At 42.8% G+C, this 20,667-nt stretch overlaps 1 protein-coding gene across 19 annotated transcripts in view; it reads left to right on the forward strand.

The window, feature by feature from the left end:
* RIMBP2 (RIMS binding protein 2) overlaps positions 1-20,667 on the forward strand; it is a 591,563-nt gene that overhangs the window by 302,951 nt on the left and 267,945 nt on the right. For all 19 annotated transcript variants that reach the window (XM_068243476.1, XM_068243541.1, XM_068243461.1 and 16 more), the window contains one exon: positions 14,599-14,688. In XM_068243476.1, coding sequence (XP_068099577.1) covers positions 14,599-14,688 — 90 coding nt within the window. The remainder of the gene's footprint in view (positions 1-14,598; positions 14,689-20,667) is intronic.

Below are 20,667 nucleotides of genomic sequence, written 5' to 3' on the forward strand. Positions count from 1 at the left end.
TGAAGTGACGATAAATACTAGCCCTACGTAAAAGGATAAATATTCAAAATATACAGCTGATATGCATAGAAAACTGGTATACTTGCCAGAATATATGCAGATTCCTGCTATGTCAGGAAGTCTTCTGATTCACACACCCCTACTGTGTTCTGTAGCCAACTGACGGTTCTAATCATTTGTTTTTAGTCTTTTAAATTTCTGTGTCATTTCTGAAATTCAGGCTCTCTCATTAGACTTTATATTAGCATTATTATTTTGCTCAGGTCATTCCTATTCTTAGCTACTTATGCAAACTGCCTGAATATTTCAACCTCATCTCCAAATGGCAGAAATCATATTCATTGGGTACTTGTATGAATAATGTTGCCCCGGCAGGGATTGGGCTTGGATTCCTTGGCTGACAGTTTAGGCAAAGTTATGTTCTATACACTAGCAACACTTTCTGTTGCTATGGAGAAGAGGTGCGGCATATGATGGAGCGGGCGGGAAAAACACATTCCCTCGGCCGAGTTGATCCACCACATCGAATCAACTGACGGCACTTGCGAAGCCAAAGACATCAGCAGGACTGAGGGGCACTGGCATTGTTTAAAAGCAAATAACAATGGGAGCCTTGGTATACCTTTCACTACAGTTTACCTTTTAAGTGCATTTTATTGGCCCAATTCCATGTCGCATACAATTTGCATTCAATTTGCACACATTTATAAACTATGGGCATCTCACTTATCTAATGTCTACACACATGTATTTAACCATTATTTAACCTTTTGTAGTTGGCCAGAAAATTGCTACAAGATGTTAATTGAGATAAACTGCCAGAGTTTTTGAACAAATTACCTTTTGTGACCTTAATTTGTGCGTGGTGGTGGGAGACATGTTCACTGTGTTTGATGGCTGCAGGATATACTGGGGAATGTAACCAAAAGTATACATGCCCATGGGGAAAAGAACTCTTAAATAAGTTAAAGCATTTATGCCCCCTGCAGAGATTGGCCACAGCAAGCAATGCTGGGTATGCTTTCACTTCTCCCCCAACCCTGGACTCTGACTTCATTAAGGCAGTGACCTGATACATGCAACTACAGGAGGTTGGCTGCCAGATGTACTGGAGAGGTGAGCGAATGCTTACCCAGCATTGCGTCTCCATTGCTCATCTCTTTGGGGTGGGGGCGAGAGGAGGGCTATAGGATACCAACGAGTGATGCCCTGATTAGTCCTAAAGTTATCCCATGGGGTGATGAGCACAGGCTGTGTTCATCAGTGCTGCGGGGTAATATTTACATCCTCTGGCCAAAACTGGTGGCAGAAAAAATGTAAATATAGTGCTGTACTGTCTCCAAGTCGTTTAATTAAAACCTTAAAGAGAACCTGTACTGAGTAAAATTATTTAAAATAAACATATGAGGTAACTTCAAATGAACATTACATAGTTGCCTTGTCATCAGTTCCTCTCAGAAGCTCACCATTTTCTTCTGACAATGATCCCTTCCAGTTCTGACAACATTTTGTCAGAACTGAAAAATATCAGTTGCTGTAAGTTATATATCAGTTGCTGTCAGTTACAGCTGAGAGGAGAACTGATGTGCCCATGTTTCCCTATGACTCAAGTGAGTGATATTACAGTTTAACTGTGTGCTGACCAGGAAGCTGTTATGGGGTAATGGCCATTTTCAAAATTGAGGACGGAGAATTCCATTGATCACAGTGGACAAACAGGACACAGGAGAGGAGAAAGAGATTGATGAATAGACTACACAGCAGGTAAGTATGACTTGTGTATGGTTATTTTGACTTTTAATTTTCAGTACAGGTTTTCTTTAAAAGGGAGTAATATTGAGGGTGCCATCACTTTTTGCTTCAAAATGATAGTAAGTGACTGTTATGTCAATCCGCTGCTTTTAGCACCTTTAGACTCAGCGGGGTGTCAATAAAAGTGTTGTGCGCGATTTTAATGACATTTAGTGAATATACCCCACTGACTCATAATGAGTGAGCAGAACAGGTGTTCAGATTACTGTCTGAGCCCAGTAGCTGCATGCTTATTACAGGTGAGTGATTTTAACACAGCTGAAGCCAAAAAGTCTACATAATAGCCAGAAAACTGTCGTTTCCTACATTTCATTCCTCCTTTACGTGTAAGTTACATTAGTGGATTACAGTTGTGAACACTTACAGGGGAATATACAGTACATAAAAGTGTGTCATGATCTTTTTCCTTTGTAATGCTATACATAAAATTTTATGTACTTTGGCATTTATATTATGCAGTTTAAGCGAATGCTAATTGGTGGAACCTTAAATGTTCTTCCTAAAGGTGATTACAAGGTGCTGCAGGAAGAAAGAATGACCCAGATTTACTTGGTCTGAATAATTCAAATATGTGCTAACAGATGCCTTACTCCAGGCAACTCAGAACTTTATTACCCAGGCAGTATTGTCACATTACATTAGTTTACAAAAACCATCCTCCTACTGTGTAATTACATATCCAGCTTTATATGCTTGTGCTCACAGGAAATCGGGGATGTTTGTGCACTGCAAGTCTTTATTTTCTGATTCCCCCTTGGACTGTGTTGTGGTAGGTAACCTATCTCTTGTAACAGGAATAAGCAACACCTTCTCTGAGCATACCTGTTACTTAAAGCCCTAGTTGTGTGGATTGGATTTTTATGCACATTGCAGTGTTGCCAACTCATGCCTTTAATTACTGACCCAATTAATTATATGGGTCTGGTGGCAAGTTTGATTCTGTAAATAGCCCCAGAACTTGGACAACTTAGAGGTGTCAGTATTGAAAGGGATGATTTGGCAACCCTGGCATATTGTGTGGAATGTATCATAAACAATAGGTCTGTGCATGGCAAATGAGCCATTTTTGGAATATGGATAATTTATTACCTTGCTGGTTGAGTGTGCAAAGCAGTCTTCCAGTAGTTTGGCTGAACAGGAGATATCCAAATTCCTCCTCCTAGCCCAGCGTCACCCTCACAAGGTAGCCAGAAAGGCTTTTACTGTGAATACAGAGCTCTGTACCTAACCCTACCCACCTTCTCCCCATGCTCATTGGTTTAAAGTACATCTGACCCGAGGCAAAGCTACATAAGGTATGCATAGAGGAATATTCATGTTGGATCCACATAGCTCTGAGCATTGTCCGTTCCTTTCACTATTACTACTACAAAATCACTACATGAAAAAATGGTCTTTTGGTTAATGTCAAATTTTAAGTAAAGAATTTTTTCCTCTTACCACCTTTCCATACTCTCTTTTTCCCTGCCCCTTAAAGAACAAGCGACACCCATGCTAACCTAGACATAAAAAACACATATATAAAAGTAGATAAATACTACTTCTACTTACATAACAGATGTATTGTGCTAGCCAGGTAATGATTCATGTGAATTTTATAAATGAAAAGCAGAAAATCCTATTCTAGGCAGTGGCCATCTTGCCAAGCTAATCCTGACATCTTATCCTCCCTGACTCTTGTTTTCCCCCCTCCCTTCTCTTGCTCATTGTGTATTCATTAGCTGCCCTCCTCCCAGAGTCTTCAGACACTCCCACTGAGGCAGTGGCATAGCTAAGGAGCTATGGGCCTCGATGCAAGTTTTACAATGGGACCCCCCAAGCACTTTATACATAACGATTGATACGGCGCACCAAAACCTGTCAATGGCAACTACAGTGTCAGAGGTGTAAGAAGGGGATGGGGAACAGCTTGTTAATGATTACTGCTGTTCAAAGTATCTATAGAAGTGATTATTATGAGCACAGGACCAATAGAGAGCTAATACTGTAGATGAGGGAGGGCCCTTCAGGGCCCCCCTCTGGCACAAGGGCCCCGATGCGGTCGCAACCTCTGCAACCCCTATTGCTACGCCCCTGCACTGAGGTGTATACTAACAAATGCACTGTCTTTTTTTTATTTACACATCCAAGCACTGATTCACCTCAGCCTTGCTTATAAACACAAGTAATCAGAGGGTTTTTCTGATACGCAGCTAGATAGGGAAATACATGGAAGACGAGGAATATATTATAGATAAAGAGAACTCCCAGCATTCAACTCTTTGGTACTGTTTGGCACTAGCGCCAGTGCTCCTAAAGTATGTGATAACTACAAACCATAACAGCAGAAAATGTTTTGCAAGTTTTGAATTCAGGATTAGCATCTTTATCACTTAATACACTCACACCAGCTGCTGTGGAAATTTGATTTTTATGGTGCAGCACAGTGGTGTGGGGTAGCACGGTGGCGTAGTGGTTAGCACTCTCTCCTTGCAGCGCTGGGTCCCTGGTTCGAATCCCAGCCAGGTCAACATCTGCAAGGAGTTTGTATGTTCTCCCCGTGTCTGTGTGGGTTTCCTCCGGGCACTTCAGTTTCCTCCCACATCCCAAAAACATACAGATAAGTTAATTGGCTCCCCCCTAAAATTGACCCTACACTATAATACATACACTACACGATACATACATAGACATAGGACTCTGGTAGGGATTAGATTGTGAGCTCCTTTGAGGGACAGTTAGTGACTAGACTATATACTATGTACAGCGCTGCGGAAGATGTCGGCGCTATATAAATACTAAATATTAATAATAATGGTGACAATACCGCTTTAAGGGGGGTGAATAGGGCAGGGAAGAGGGGGCAATAGGAGGTGATACGAGGGAACATCACTACTAGCCTGCCTCTTTCTGTTTGAAAATGCAACTTTAGTTAAAAGTTTAATTGATTATGGGAACCGGGGTAAATGGAGAGAGGAACGGACAAAGCAGAGAGGTATCTGGATCCATCATGAACATACTGTACCTCTATGCTTACCCTTGGTAGGTTTGCCTTGGGCCAGGTATACCTTATTAAAAGAGCTTTGAGAAATTGTTTCTTGTTGTGTGCAGAGCAGGATCAGAGATACTCAAGACTTTTTCAAACAGATTGGAGAGGGCGTGGGAACTACTTTGGACCTGTTGAGGTAAACTCCGGTAGAATTGGCATGTGCAGGGAGCGCACTACCATTTTACCTTTACTAGTGCACTGATCGTCAGCCCAGAGTCACGTGCGTTTCTGAAATAAGGCACGTATTGCTATGGTAGCCCGTGGCGTAATGTGAATTACTATAGCAAAGTGCACATTACCGCTGTAATCTGCTAAGGGTCGAGGTCAGTGCTCCCCCTGCATAAGGCTGCATAAGGCCCTTTGTTACTAAATATTCAGGGAAAACAGCTAAACTGCAGTTACAGTGCTGGCCACAAATAGTCCATCTCTCTCAGAAGTGGGAAGAAGTAGTCTGGGTGAGTGGAATGGCTTTGAGCTGGGGAAGCAACTCACACTCTACTGTCAACAAGGAGCTACAGCATGCAGCCAACTATGTACTTTACTATATTTACTGCAAAACATACAGACTTACAATGCAAGTTTAATATTGTTTGCATGAAAAACATGGGAGGCCAAACTAGGGCTAAGTCATCCAACCACTCTTGTGCCATTGGTTACAAGCACAGATTTGCTATCATATTTTTAGGTATACTGTAGGGATCTTGCATGAAAATTGGGACTTGGCATTGAGAATCGCAGCGTGTTAACCCCCATATAATCTTCATAATACTAAGTTAATATATTAACTCAAACATACATTTTATTTTTATTGAGCTGTACTCAGTACAAAGTATAACAGTTGTTTGATAATGCTCTCATAAACTGTTTTACATTGTGGTATTAAGATAGCAATGACCTCCCTATACTTAACTGTAATATTATTTCTTCATATGGTGGGGTATATGTCACCCACCTTGTGTTATAGGGGAATCCTTTGGGGATCATAATTAAAGATGGACAGAATTTCTAAACTCCGAACTTTTGCAAGGGATTCCAAACGAATCCCAAATTTCAAGTTTGCATTGGAAAATTGTAATTTATTGCTAATATATGATTATGAATTAATAAAAATATGCTCACGATAGGTTACAATTTTACACAGAATCCTCTCATGCATGACCTTTGAGCATGCTCAGCAGACAGTTTTCGCTGTGAAAAACAAGTTCTCCATCACACAAACAAAATTTCACATTAAAAACTTACACCTTGGAATTCTATAAATTCTGACTATCAACTGAATATTGCAAAATTCTGATACGAAAGTCAGAATTATGGGAAGTCATCACTAATTTTAATCACTTCAACCCATTGCAATGTGAGTCCCCGCAATCAGACTACACTGCATCGGGGCTCACACAGCAATAGACTCACAAGGTAATAGCTTAAAGAGAGAGGTGAAAATAAACTGAGATAAACAATTGTTTTTATGCTCCTACTCCTAAAACTGACTTTTTTTTAGATATCCCATGGCTTTATTTGATATTTAATCATTTACAAACTAGATTAAATGTTTAGTTGCCTCTGCTCAGTAGCAGCCTAATAAGTGTCCCAAAGTTAGAAAAAGGTTGATAGTCATGTACAGTATGTTACCCCCTCCTGCTCTCAGAAGTTGTATTCTGCCAAGAAAACTTTTATGGCTGTAATGTGCTTATCAGTGATGTATACTATATTGACAAGCTACTGACAAGACAGAAGCTGTCACTTGCATGCCTAGAAATTACCGGTAACTCTTTCAGGCAGCAAAATAAAGCAAATAAAACAGCCTGGTTATTAATATGTTTTGCACTCTACATACACGTGACATGTTTATCTCCTCATGTCACATGTTGTCTCAGGTACATTTTAAAAAAGAGGAAAGATGCGCCATTCTCTGTTTAGCAAGGATCTCAGCAGTGTGGTTGATCAATTTTCTGTCCATATTGGAATTTGGAGAGCTTTGCTTTGGATTTCCAGCAACAAGTGCCTAGTGGCATTACCTTCTGGTCCACCTGCTAAGAGGTTCAGGCTTTGGTTCTGGGCTTTAGAATGTACTTCCCACAACGAGCAGTTCCATGGAAAAATATTACTCAAGCTGAAAAAAATGCTTATTGCTAAATACTTCGTTTAATTGCATTGCCGAAATGATTCTTTTTTTTTTTTTTGTCAGTGTGCTTACACAAAGTATAGTATTTGCTACAGGGTCAGCCTGACCCGCCAGCAGCACATTATGATATTGTATGTAACTGAAATGCGGGCAGAGAGAAGATGCAACCTGATTGTCATTGTTAGTAGCCTCCAGCTGCCACTTGGCCAATACTTTTTATAGCCTTTTGTACATTGGATGCTCTATTGACAATGCCTTTAGCACCACTACATACAGTATTAGAGTGTGCTGCAGCAGGGACGTTCTGTTCTAACTCTGCAGCAGCTTTTCAGTAAAGCACATTAAATAATGACAATTTCAGTGACAAGAACCAGGACTATTTATCTTTGTATCTGATAATAACTCTGGTTGCTGACTCATTTCATCTATTTCTGTCTCAGGTCATCTGTATTCTCCCTTTTATCCATATGGATAATTTACAAAGAAGCTCAGGAGTGTCACAGATACAGGAAATGAACTGAAATGTCCCTGGCTGGGATGTAGGCTGTGATAAAACCTGAGTTTGTAAAGCTTCCCATAGACTGTGGGGACTGTGGACTGAGAAATAATAAGTGAAATATCAGAGCAGAGCAGTCAGAGCAATGACAAAAAAAAACTAGCCTTGGATTAGACTCAAAATAAAAAAAATGATATTAAAATGAAAAAGTGCCTTAAAAAAAGTGTGTATATGTGTGTATATATATATATATATATATATATATAATATTCTGTTTTGCACCCCCCACATAGCAACAGAGCACGTCATCAGCTTCACAGCTGTCTCGCGTCTGTGCAGCCCGGCCCATCGATGTCACCCAAGTGGTGACATAAGTCAAAGTAGCACCTTAAGGCTACTTTCACATTCTATCCGTTGTGCATCCAAAACAATAGGATCGCAACACAATGATGATGGAAAATCGTACATCCTGATACATGCAGTGCTGCATACAATCCATAAACTTATGTTTGCACTGCATTTATAACCGCGTGTATTGCCAGGTTATATACTACATGCATTACCTCGACTGAATGTGTGACGCATGTGTGACACAGTACCGCAAACATGCTAGTGTGAAAGTGCCAGAAAAATATAATTGCATTGCATGATTATATTGCACTGCAGCACAATGGACATAGGGCTTGATTCAAATAGCATGCCTTATCCGAGTTAACACTCCTTATCAGAGATAACACGCCTTATCAAAGGTAACATGCCTTATCAGAGTAGCATAGCGAGCGCTATGAACTTATGCCTGCTAATTGGCAATGGGGAGAGCTCCACTTGTCCTGCCCTGAGCCCCTGCTGGTTCGTAGTGCTCGCTGTGCTACTCTGATAAGACGTGTTATCTCTGATAAGGAGTGTTAACTCAAATAAGGCATGCTATTTGTCTTAGTGAATCAAGCCCATAATGTGAAAGGAGCCTAAAGGTTTGTACACACTTTTGCTGCCACCTCAGCTGAGTTTTACCTAAAGATCACCTCGGGTTAGACTCTAGTGTGTATGGTGGCCCAATACATCGCAGAAAGATTCAGCATGAGGGATGGTCTCGCTGAGGGCAGCCCGACGCTATTATTGTTCTCATCCTCCCTCCTTACGTTGTGCACTGGACATCATCCCTCCAGGCCCCTCCGTAGTGACAGAAGGCATTGCTGTAAAAAAAAAATATAGACTGAGGCGGTCGTTATCAGCCATCTCAGACCACTTTAGTCAAGCGTGTGTATGAGCCGTTACAGTTTGTGGTATTAGAATAACATGCAACACTCACAGAAACCTGTAACTTTAATAGATCCCTGGCAGTCTAGGTTGCAGATGCAGTTGCACAGCTGCTAATTTACTAAGCCTTGAGCACCCATGTTTGGATATAACCTAGGCGTGGACTGCCAACTTTCTGCACCTAGCTGACAAATAAAAAAAAAAACAACAATCCAATCCAGGTTTGCAGTATTGCTTATATTCTTTGCCTTTCTCCTCACTTAGTAAATCCACCGCAGTATGACTTCCTTGCTCTGAGTCTGCACTGCACGTCTTTATTACTAAATCACCCACTTTGAGAAGTTAATTGTGGCACTGGCCTTCCCCGCAGTAATCTGCCAAAAAAAAGTGTAGATTGGCTGTAATTACAGTATTATGAGATGCAATTTCAGAGATGCAAAGATTAGAATATACTTGATGTGCTTGTGGCAAGAATTAAGTGTAATAAACGTATATAGTCATCTGATTACAGGACTTCCATTCATCCAGTGGGTGATTCAGTACAAAAAAGGAGGCAAAGAATATACATTAAAATGAAATGAAACAAATCTGTAATAGGTGGCCTGGGTAAATGTAACACATTTTGCTCATGTCAAAGGCATTGTACATCTTCTAGGAAGAAGCCTGTGTTGTTTGTTACAGACATGTTAAACGCTCCAGATCACATCCCAGCATTCTTCTCTTCACCGGCGAGAGGTCAGAGACTGCTAAGCTGTTACGGAGCAATTTTCAGCCCTGCATGAAGTAAATTGATAGGTTGACTACAAATGGAAGTGGGCAGAAGTCCACCCAGCAGCTTTCGAGCAGTGATTTAATGAGCTAGACTGGCCAACAACCCATCCACACTTGGCAACCCATGCTGGTTGTGGAATAATGATTTTCACCTGAAAACAAATCCAATAAACCATGCTGTAACCACCACATAGACTTCCTGTGTCTGAGGCTCAGGGAATCCTGTCAGACAAATGAATATGAGTTCATCAGAAAACCTGCAGGCAATGTTAAAAGAAAAGCACACTCAGAACATCATTTCCAGAGTCTACATGCTTGTATGCACCGGCAAAGAGATTTTTCTTACTCCATTTTTATGTTCAGTCCTCATTTCATTAAATTGTGATTAGTTCACTTAGAGCTATTTAACATGGATGGCTGGATTGTGGATCAACGATCATCGACTGCCATTTATTTGCTGCATAATGTAAGCAATTGGCAGTGCTGACTGCACTTTGCATCAGAGGCTGCCGTACGGCGCACAGGCACTGTATCAATCATCTTCTGGTCGCACTGTTCCAGCACTGCTTCACTGCCAGTACTGCACACCTACAAACATCTGGCAGTTCTACAGGTGCATCTGGTAGACAATGAACATGTAGTCAGTTGTCCTTATGAACCAGTTGTTAATCTTCCCCTGCTGCTTAGGAAAAATGTATCCACGCTATTGCCATGCACAGGTTGTACCTCAACTCTTGCAAGTACCTACCAGCATTGCCCCTTAGCAAAGAAATTTGTATTACTGACGTGTCACATTATGTTTGTATCATGTTTCCAAAAACCTAACATTAAGACCAGTCCAAATTCTAGAACACGCAGTGTAATTTGCTTAGTGCAGGTTTGATGTCAGAGTAGTCTTGTTTTTCTAGTATCATTGATATGACATTGCGCAGGGAACTTACTGGTGACCACAGTTTGCAGCAAATACTGAGAATAGTGAAAAAAGGTAATACAGTATTTATTGGTGAAGAGTTGATAATATACTGTACAAGTAGGAAATACAGCAAATGTCATACTCATATACATAAGACTGGGTGCATACTAGTTTGCGCATGCAAAACTGTGGCTTTCAACTGTGATTGCATTTTCCAGGTGTGATTTTTCAGTATGGAAATGCATTTTTGTGTGTGCATTTTTATAAATGACCGCAACAGAACAATAAATTGTAAAGCACAAATGAATGCAGATTCTTCTGCAGCCCATAGAAAGACATTACAAGTGTAATGCAAAATGCCAGTGATTAGCCCTAGTGTGCACCCAGCCTAACCAACGAAAAAGACATAACACAATATACAATATTTACAAATGGTTAAAGTAAAAAATAATCAGCAAAGGGCAAGTCAGGTACATAAATAAAGTCAAAAAGGCAAGCAGAGCAACAACCACAGCAAAAAAACAAAACAGGAATACGGTAACAGCAGAAAGAATAAAAAAAAAAAAATCTGGCAAATTGGTGAGGGAGTCAGTCCTTATAAAAGTACCAGTGAGATACTTTGCATAATTGGTGGCAAGCACATGGTGATATGTGCTGTCATAGAGCTGTGCTCCTGGCACCACCCGCAGGTCCAAAAGGAAATTACAGATCTGTGTTAAAACAGTACAGCGTTCTGCTGGTGGATAGTGAAGGTTCTTTTATGCAGACCAGGAGCATACTGCCACCAGCAGGTGAGAGCAGACACTGCAGGATTCCTGACAAATAATGCTGTACAACTGGTGTAACACTAATTGTACTCCACCAGTTGTGCATCTAAATACCTTATTAGCATTGGCTGTATACTGTAATCTTCATCATATCCGTTCATAGGCATGAGCTATGTGCAGTTCTGTAATCTGGATATACCCAGTGGCTCCGGAAGTGACAGCCACTGAGAACAGCTGAGGATCTTCTGGCACACTGTCTGGAATCAGACATGTTTAATGGGGATTGAACCATTATTGATAGTTCAGTATTCATCCTCCACACCCATCTGCACACTTGAAATTCTAGCAATCAAGTGGGGACCTAACACACTTTCAATAAAGTGCCAGCAAATGTCATTTTGACTTACTGATTTAGGCACACTAATGTGTGTACATGTTTATTTGGCACAAGAATGTGCGTGTATCCACTTAAGGACCGGGCTTGTTTGCGCAGATCTGTGCTGCGTGGGCTCTCCAGCCCACAGCACAGATCAGCAGGCAGCCAGGGCGACCAGACTCCCCCCCCCCCCCCCCCCCCTTTTTCCCCACTAGGGGGATGTCCTGCTGGGGGGGTCTGATCGCCGCCGGCTATTTTCGTTCAGCGGGGGGGTCCTCAAAGCCCCCCTCCGCAGTGAGTTTCCGCCTCCTTCCCTCCCCTCCTTCCTATGGGCGGCACAGGACGGCGATCTGTCCTGCGCCGCCTCTGATAGGCTTCAGCCTATCAGATGCTGGCAATCCCCAGCCAATCAGAGGCCGGGGATCGCCGATCTCCTTTAGTCCGTGAACTGACATGGAGCGGCCGTTTCCATGGTAACACCACTCCGACCTGCCGACGCCTATCGGCATTAGGCGGTCGTTAAGTGGGTATACTGTATGTTAATGCTGATTGAATCCCCTGTCAGTGCTGTCTCAGTGTTTAAGTGGTGAGACTGGAGTGGTAAATTCCCCACTCAATGGTGTCTCACGAGGGGTCGGTGGGAACTAAATGGCTGTGGGGCTCTCTAGGGAGCTGGAATTCTGGGATACTCTGTGAGGTGGTTTGAGAGGGAGGGGACACTAGGAACCTGCGACACCCTTTGGTGGGGAGGGGCACTGGAAACGTGATGGGAAGCGCGGCATTAGAAGACTGTGATATACTTTGGAGGTTGGGGGTTGGAAAACTGTAAGACACGCTGAGGGCGTAGGCACTTTTCACTCTTTAAATATGCATTTTCCTACATAATTGCTTTTTCTACCAGATAGCAATTTACCATAGTTAAAATGTATGTGGGTGTTCCCAAAAGATGCAGTGCACTGTGCTTTTAAAAATACAATGGTGCACAAACAACAGGAGCACACGTGGGGATGCTTTCCTGAGGGAAACCAAAATTAAAAAGGCATACACTCCCAAAACTGTACTCAAACAAATAATGCATGGAAGGGCTGATTGAGTTACTAGTACTAAAAGTCTGTGACACACTATGGGGTGCACTAGAAAGCTTAGACACTCTGTGGTAGAGGGGGTGGGCATGGGGAATCTAGACACAAATAGGACAAGTGAAATTTGATGCACACTAAGGAGCACTAGAAAGCTGTGACACACTAGGGCTACGGTTATATTTTTGTACCTAATATTTTCTGAATAGCTTTCTGGGCAGCACGGTGGCGTAGTGGTTAGCTCTCTCGCCTTGCAGCGCTGGGTCCCTGGTTCGTATCCCAGCAAGGGCACTATCTGCAAAGAGTTTGTATGTTCTCTCCGTGTCTGTGTGGGTTTCCTCCGGGCACTCCGGTTTCCTCACACATTCCAAAAACATACGGATAAGTTAATCGGCTCCCCCTAAAAATTGGCCCTAGACTACAGTACTTACACTACATAATATAGACATATGGCAATGGTAGGGATTAGATTGTGAGCTCCTTTAGGGACAGTTAGTGACAAGATATATATATACACTGTACAGCGCTGCGCAATATGTTGGCGCTATATAAATACTAAATAATAATAATAATAGAAAAAGTATGCAGTTAAGGTGATGGACTCCAGTCTGACTTTATTGTTGCATACTTGATACAGCTGTGACTCTGTAGATCCTGAAGCCAAAAGATGAGAAGAACAGTCAGGCACCTGGCATTTTTTAAGATGGCAACCTCTATATTACTTGTAATGCATGTTTCCTTTAGGGCCTGTTTCCACTTGTGCCACATGCGGCTGCACTTCCGGGTCTGCGGCTACGCAGACGAATCCCATCACGCATGCACGGCTATGGGATTCGCAGCCTCCCACACAAGTTCGGATGGAAAAGCTGACCGAATCACTAGCGCAGGCAATTCGGCCGGTGGCTCTATTACTCCCTATGGCAGAGTTTCCCCGCGTGATTTGCCTGCGGGGAAACTCTGTGGATTTGGCGCGGTAACCGAGAAAGTGGAAAAGGGCCCTTAGTGGTGCTGGACTGTTTCAATTGTGTGCATTATATATTAATATGTTAATTGTGCTGATAACCTTCTGTCATTTTGAAGGATAACTGAAAAATAAAATGCGCCACAAATTATTTTCTTCTTACGTCACTGGCACTTATAGTAGGTAGTGGAAATATGACAGGTTTTGGAATATTCCATTTCCTCATGGAAGATTCTAAGCTATTTCTTTATTTACAAGAGGAGTTACTGAATCTTGCTTAGTCCAACTGCCCAAATAGTGTGTAAACAAGTTGGGAAGCTGGCAGGCATCTTTGTAAAGATAATTTCCAGGAAGTGCTTTTGTACTGAATAAAAGTAATACTGAGAATGTCCCATGAGGAGATGAACTAGTCCAAAATCTGTCAGGGCAGTCATCTCTTTACTGCCTACTGTAAGTGACAGCAACATAGAAACAGTTCATTTATTGTGAATTTTACTCCATGAGAAATGTACATTTTATATGCATGCATTTTAAATGTAATTTTTTTTTGTGGTCCTTTAAAGAAGAATAACATACAATAAAAAATGATTTTAGAACTCCATATAGTTATCATGCCTGCCTTTATTCCAAAGTAATGGGCAAATATCATAATATCCCTTGAGAGTTGGTAAAGTCTCCTGTTGGAACAATCAACTTATAAAGTGAAGAGATGCAAATTTGGTTGCAATGTATATACAGATTTGAAATTCACTGATCTAAACTCTAATTCAGCTACATTTGTCCACTAGTCTGCATCTGCACTACTTCTGGTCCTGTAGGAGTGGTCCCACTCAATACAAGTCAATGGGTCCACCCAACTCTACTGCAGGTGGTATAAATGGCTGTACAGAAGGAGGCAGTGGTGGGAAAGGGGCAGGGCAGTGAGCACCACTCTGAAAATGTATAGTGCGAGCAAGTCCTTATTCTACAAACTAACTGACTGGTTTACATTCTGCTTTATGTTTTGTTTATTTAAGGAAGATGAATTAAAGGATGCAGTACAAGACAAGAGTCGCCTAAGCCTTCAGTATGCCAGCCTTTCCCACAGGGCCTTGCAGTATGACCAGGTAATTATCACTTTGTCTTGCTAAACCAATTTCTCCTTGATATGTCCTTCAGCATCTTCAATGTAATGTAGAGAGAAAATCTAGATCTACTGTATATCTTGTAAATATTGACCAAATTAACAATTTAATAAACCCCATTTTAGGTCTTAGCCTCTTTTAGTGAATAATACGAAATGAAGCATATATTTATGTGCTACATATAAATCAGATATACACAAATGGCAATTCATTTATGGCTACATTACTGCCTTTCAAAATGTTTTCATGCTGATGAACATTCTGCTCTGCACTGCAAATGCATACTTCTCTCTACTTTGACTTTTAATAAATATTACTACTTCTGTAGTAATTTTTTGTAGTGTAATAGTAGTTATTGTCTTAAAGTGAACCCAAGGTGAAAATAAACTGATGAGATAAACAATTATATTTGTCATCCTACTCCTAAAAATGACAGAAATCCCACTTGAGGAGTAGGGCTAGCGGCTAGCCCAAAACCTGTCGCTTCTGTCAGATTTCTACTACCTACTGTAAGTGACAGCAACATAGGAGAAAGGTAATTTATGGCTCATTTTACTATGGAAGAAACATACTTCTTACTTGTATATGTTTACATGTATTTTAAATTTTACGATTTTCGTGGTAGTGGTCTTTTAAGAAGAAGATTTGTTTAACCTCCCTGGCGGTAAGCCTGACACAGTGTCGGGCTAGCCGCCGCAGGGGATCGCATGGCCCCGGGAGGATTTTTTTAAATAAAATTTGTTCAATAGTCTTCAGCTAGCACTTGACTAGCTACTTGTGCCCCCCAAGTGCCTCCGCTCCCCCCCTTCCCCCTGATCCCTGCCGCAATACATACCCCCCCCAGGGATTTCGCGATGGCGCAGCCTCCTGATCAGCTCCAGGCTTCGCTATGGGGAGGATCGAGCTGCGCATGATGTCGATAACATCATGACGTCATGTCCGATCGTCGCCATAGCGACTACTGAAGCTAACTGGGAAGCTGCGGCTCTCGCGGGATCTCGGACGGGTAAGTGTTGCCGGCGGCGATCGGGGGGAGCAGATAGGTGCCGGGGGACTTGGGGGACACAGGTAGCTAGCCTAGTGCTAGCTACGAAGTTTAAAACAACTTTTATTATAAAAATCCCTCCCGCGGACGCAGCCACATAAACTGTGTACCGCCAGGGAGGTTAATCAAAATAATAATGTAATTGGATTTTTTTTTTTAGGTTTACTAATGTGAGGTGTGATTTTATGGATTGGTCTGCTTTCTAACATTGTTATGAAGCACAGCACATACAGTGCACTGACTGGACTGCATTTCCTGTGGGTCCCCCTGGTCGATCCAGATTAGGTCGTTGGTGCCCACTCTGTTTGGCTTGTTCACCTCACACAGATGCTTGGTTGGATTGTGCTCTGCCTCGGGAGGCTGTTGCATTAAGATTAATTTTCTGTTTAGTTCCTGGAACAACTCCAGAGCATCTTCATCTTAGCGGTGTGGAGCTTTATCTTGCTGGAGAAGTTATTTACAGAGGGTTCTGCAGCAGACATAAAGGGATGAACCTAATTTCATAAATCTGTGCTATTCCAATGTTGTTTTGTTTATGACCAGGTCCAAGCTTAAAACCCATTATGCTTTAATGATTAAATTATTAACACCTGGTGGGTCAGATATACAAACTTATTTATGGGTGCCTGCTGTATAAGCAGAGTGTATGCACTTTACTTTCAGTGTGTGTTTTTATGCACAGATGTGTAACTTTGCTGTTTTGCAAGACAAATACTATAATTGGCAAAATACATAATTTTAATAAAATGTGAAAGTTGCCCATTTTTCTTTGCGATTTCCCAGTGGAGTGCACATGTTGCTCAACTCACATAAGCTTTAATTCATCAAGTATTACAACATTAGATAATGCTGAAAACAGCTGACTTTATGGAGCACTTAGGAAAATGTCAATTCATCAAAGCAGTTACCGCATGAAAATCTGAAATTACCGAGCAGTGAGATAAATTACCAACTTGTACTCAACACGTGTCAGCAAATGTCAGTAAATGTCAATTCATCAAGGTTACAGCATTTGGTAGCACATTCGGTGATTACCTCCAGCTTTCCTCTGTCAGTAACCAGCTTTGAATGCCTTCCATGTGGATGTCCCCATGATTAACAGGAGCAGGCAGCCAATAGAAACAACCTCTGTCTCCTGCAAGTGCACCGATTGGTTGGGCAGGCTTCTCCCTTGGAACAAGCTTTTAGACCCCCAGGCAGAGAGCAGAGAGAACTGAACAAAAGATGTATTCCTGGCACCCTTCGGTGGTGTAACTCTTTGAGTCCCTGTTTGAAAATGCAGAGATGCTAGTGGTAAAATCACCAAGCAGGGCATGTGTAATGTCTCCAGGAAGTTCATCTAAGTTGTGGCAATTAAGTAAAATGTTAAGAAAGACTAATGGACAGATTCAGAGCAGCAGAGGCATGATAACAAACAGTAAATATAGCAAAAGTGTACATCTAAAGGGATGTTGGGGATGGCTCTATTGTAATTGCCTCACTGCAGCTTTTAACAACACAGAGACACTCCAAGCTGCTCCACTCTGCTCTGCTGTTATTGAACAGCCTTTGATGAATTGAAACCATAGTAGTTCATTAACTTATCCAACAGGGGCGTTGCTAGGATCCTATGAGATCTGGGGCACCCCCAGGCACCAGATGGAGAAAACCGCGGCAAAAATGACGTGGTCATGTGGGGCATGGGTGGGGCCAAATGTACATGAACTTAGCAGTCATGTCACCTAAAGATAATGGGTCTGTGACTGTCCAGCTATACAAAAACCAAATTAATCAAACCGTGTCAGTGCAAAGATGAGATCAGATCAAGTAACGCCAGGCAATATATTGTAATATGGGTGTTCAAATTCACAGCTGATAGGTCTGTACCCAAAGAGGTGCTGGTGCTAATCTAATGAGAATACACAAATGAAACAAAGTGCAAGCAAAAATCAATAAACAATATACCACAAAGCGTGTTAACAGTGATCACCAAATAAGAACAAAGTGAAAGCCAATCACCCATGGAAAGAGAGGCTGCGGATATAAGGTAAACAGATAGATTACACCGCACTCACTGTGCTGCACAAGAATGGGACCCGGGGAAATGACCACCATACCCCTAGTGCAGTGTCAGAGGCTACATAAATTAGGTGTCAGGAAATCTCCCGCCTTCCGTCCTATCTTTAAAGTAGATCCGGTTGAGGCGGGTCCAGCACATATCCCTCCGCATCACCCAGAACTCACAGCATCAATGTGCGGAAGATAGCTCCACTGCGCTTCTACTCTAATTATTACCCAGGTGTCAGGGGAGTAGCTGCAACTCACTGATCCCCATAGCAATCTCCTAGTAATGATAACTTAGAGATACCCGTTTGGCAGTTGTAGTACATACCATTCAAGTTTTTGAGATTTATTTTGAAGTAAATCTGAGATAAAATAACACAAGAATGTATACTTACCTCGGACTTCCTCTAGCTCCCTGCAGTCCATTGGCTCCCTCAGTATCTTTCCAGTTTCGTCCATTCTACCACTGTTAGCCCTGGTAGTCGAGGACTTCTGCATATGTACAGCCTTACCCACACACCTCCTTGACCGCACTCCCATGGCAGAAGCATAACTGTGCAGGTGCAAAATGCTCCCAGCCATGGAAGCGGGTCAAACGAGACGCACATTCAGAGCTGCACATGCGCAGTAGTCCCCGACTGACTTTACCGGAGCTCCCAGGGGTGGAATGAACTGGATCAGATGGACACTGAGGGAGGCCACAAAATACAGGGGAAAGGAGGAAGCCCCAGGTAAGTATAAATCACACATACCAAGTGCTGCTTATTGGAACGCCAATGCAGGCAGGGCCGGATTTAAACTTTTTGCCGCCCAAGGTCCACTATCATCGAGCCCCCCTCCCCCTAGAGCTTAGCAGTGATTGACCTGCTATCCTCCTGACACCCCTCATCTCTTGCTGCCCCTGAAGTTCAGCGGTTTTGCAGGTGTATGGCTGGCTCACCTGTGCTGTTTGCTGCTGCAGATGCTGCCGTCCGCCAGCTCGCATCCATGTAAGTGATTTGCTATGGCATTGCTGCCTCATCCTCCTCCTGCAGCTGTCAACCCCCTCGCTGCATAATCAGACCTGAGATCAGTGCTGACCACGGCTCGCATTAGTGGAGAGGTGCCGTGCAGAGTGCGCCGTATACTTCAAAAACAGGAAGTAACTGGTGGTGTAACTTCCAGTATTTGGGGCTGTGCTGTGCACCTCTACACTCTCAACACAGAGCCCAGCCAGCGCTGATAGGAGGTCTGATTATGCCGTGAGCAAGGGGGTTTACATTACAGGAGGAGGTGGGGCGGCAATGCCATTACAAATCAGTTATGTGTATGCGAGTGGATGGCGACAGCGGATAGCGCAGATGAATCAGCCATACACCTGCAAAATCGCCCCAGCCATCCCAGCACCCTAGGCACTGGCATAGACGCTCTTCCTACAAATCTGGCCCTGGTTGTGGGTGCTGGGAGAGGAAAAGGTGATTGTAGATGCCTATATGGGAGAAAGAGGCTACTGTGAGTACTGAAGGAGGTTGAGGATACTGGGGTTGAGCTTCTCAGGGACAGGGTCAGAGCTACTCATGGCCAGGGGAGTGTTACTTGTGGTTTTGGGGGCTGAGCTACTCGCGTCCTGGGGCAGGGCTACTCTGGGCTGTGGGCGGAGCTAATCACATCTGGAGGCAGAGCTTACCGCACATAGTGAAGGGACATGTATATTAAAAATAAAAATGGTAATGTCTGAGCACCCAGAGCTAGCTCTCTGCAGTTGCCAGCAGCAGCAGCAGCAGTGTCAGACCTCCCAAACCCCGCTCATACTTACAAACAAGGAGGCAGAGATTGTCAGGCCACATCAGTCTGCTCCTCTCTTCCTCACTTCATCAGCACCAGCGACATGTGCTCAGCAGCGCCACCTGCAGCTCTTCCTCCCTTGGACTATAGATTAATTGTCGGGCTGGCCAGGCAGTGTTCATGCGCAGCTCAGCAGGCTGGTGAGAAAATAGTCCCCCTCACCTGCCTGCTGTTCTCTCAGTATCTTAGTAGCAGACTGGGGGAAGATTCTTGCTGCCAGAGCGGGGTATAAATGGACTGGGCTCCTCAGTGATGTCGGGCCCCATGGCCACTACCGGGAAGGACTATTTAGATCCTGCGGAGGAATCGGGGCACTCTAATTAAGAACTGGGGCACTTGCTTCGGTTGTTTTGCTCTAGCGTCGCCTACGTTATCCAACATCTACCGCACATGTGAAAATATTGATGAATTAACACACCAGTGTAAAATACAGAATACAGTATTTAACAACTTGAATTTAGTTATTGAACAGCCTTTGATGACTTACAGCCCATGTGTATTTTTACGTCTTGGAATAGGCTATGGTAGAATACAGCAGCTGTCATATTTTGCATCGGTTAGATTTGTGAGTGCTTCAACACATTGATAGCAAGTCAAACACAATGGAACTGATTTAGTGGCAAGGACAAACTCAGAACAAACTGAAAGAGTTAATTTTGGCATTAGCAAATCGATCCCAATGTAAAATATCAGTGAAAGGGTGGTGAGGTGGTGAGTTGGGTGCATGGATGGGCCCAATACTAGCCAATCGGCTATAGTTTCACTTGCTAACTGGCTAGTAATTTTGCTAACTGTTATAGTTTCACTAGCCAATCAGCTATAAGTAGTCTATTGACTGCTAGTTCTAATAGCTGATTGGCTATTACTAGCCACTTGGGTGCTAACAGGTGGTGCTGCTATATGTACTCGTTTACAGTTTAGGTGTTTTGGGCACCAGGGGGTCGGGCATCAGGAGGGTTAGTGGTTTGAGGGGGCAAGTGTCAATGTAACATCACCAATATTTTAACTATTGGCATCACCCAGTGTCTAATTTAGTCGGCAGCCCTACT

Source organism: Hyperolius riggenbachi, chromosome 1 (genome assembly GCF_040937935.1).
Source record: "Hyperolius riggenbachi isolate aHypRig1 chromosome 1, aHypRig1.pri, whole genome shotgun sequence".
NCBI lineage: Eukaryota > Metazoa > Chordata > Amphibia > Anura > Hyperoliidae > Hyperolius > Hyperolius riggenbachi.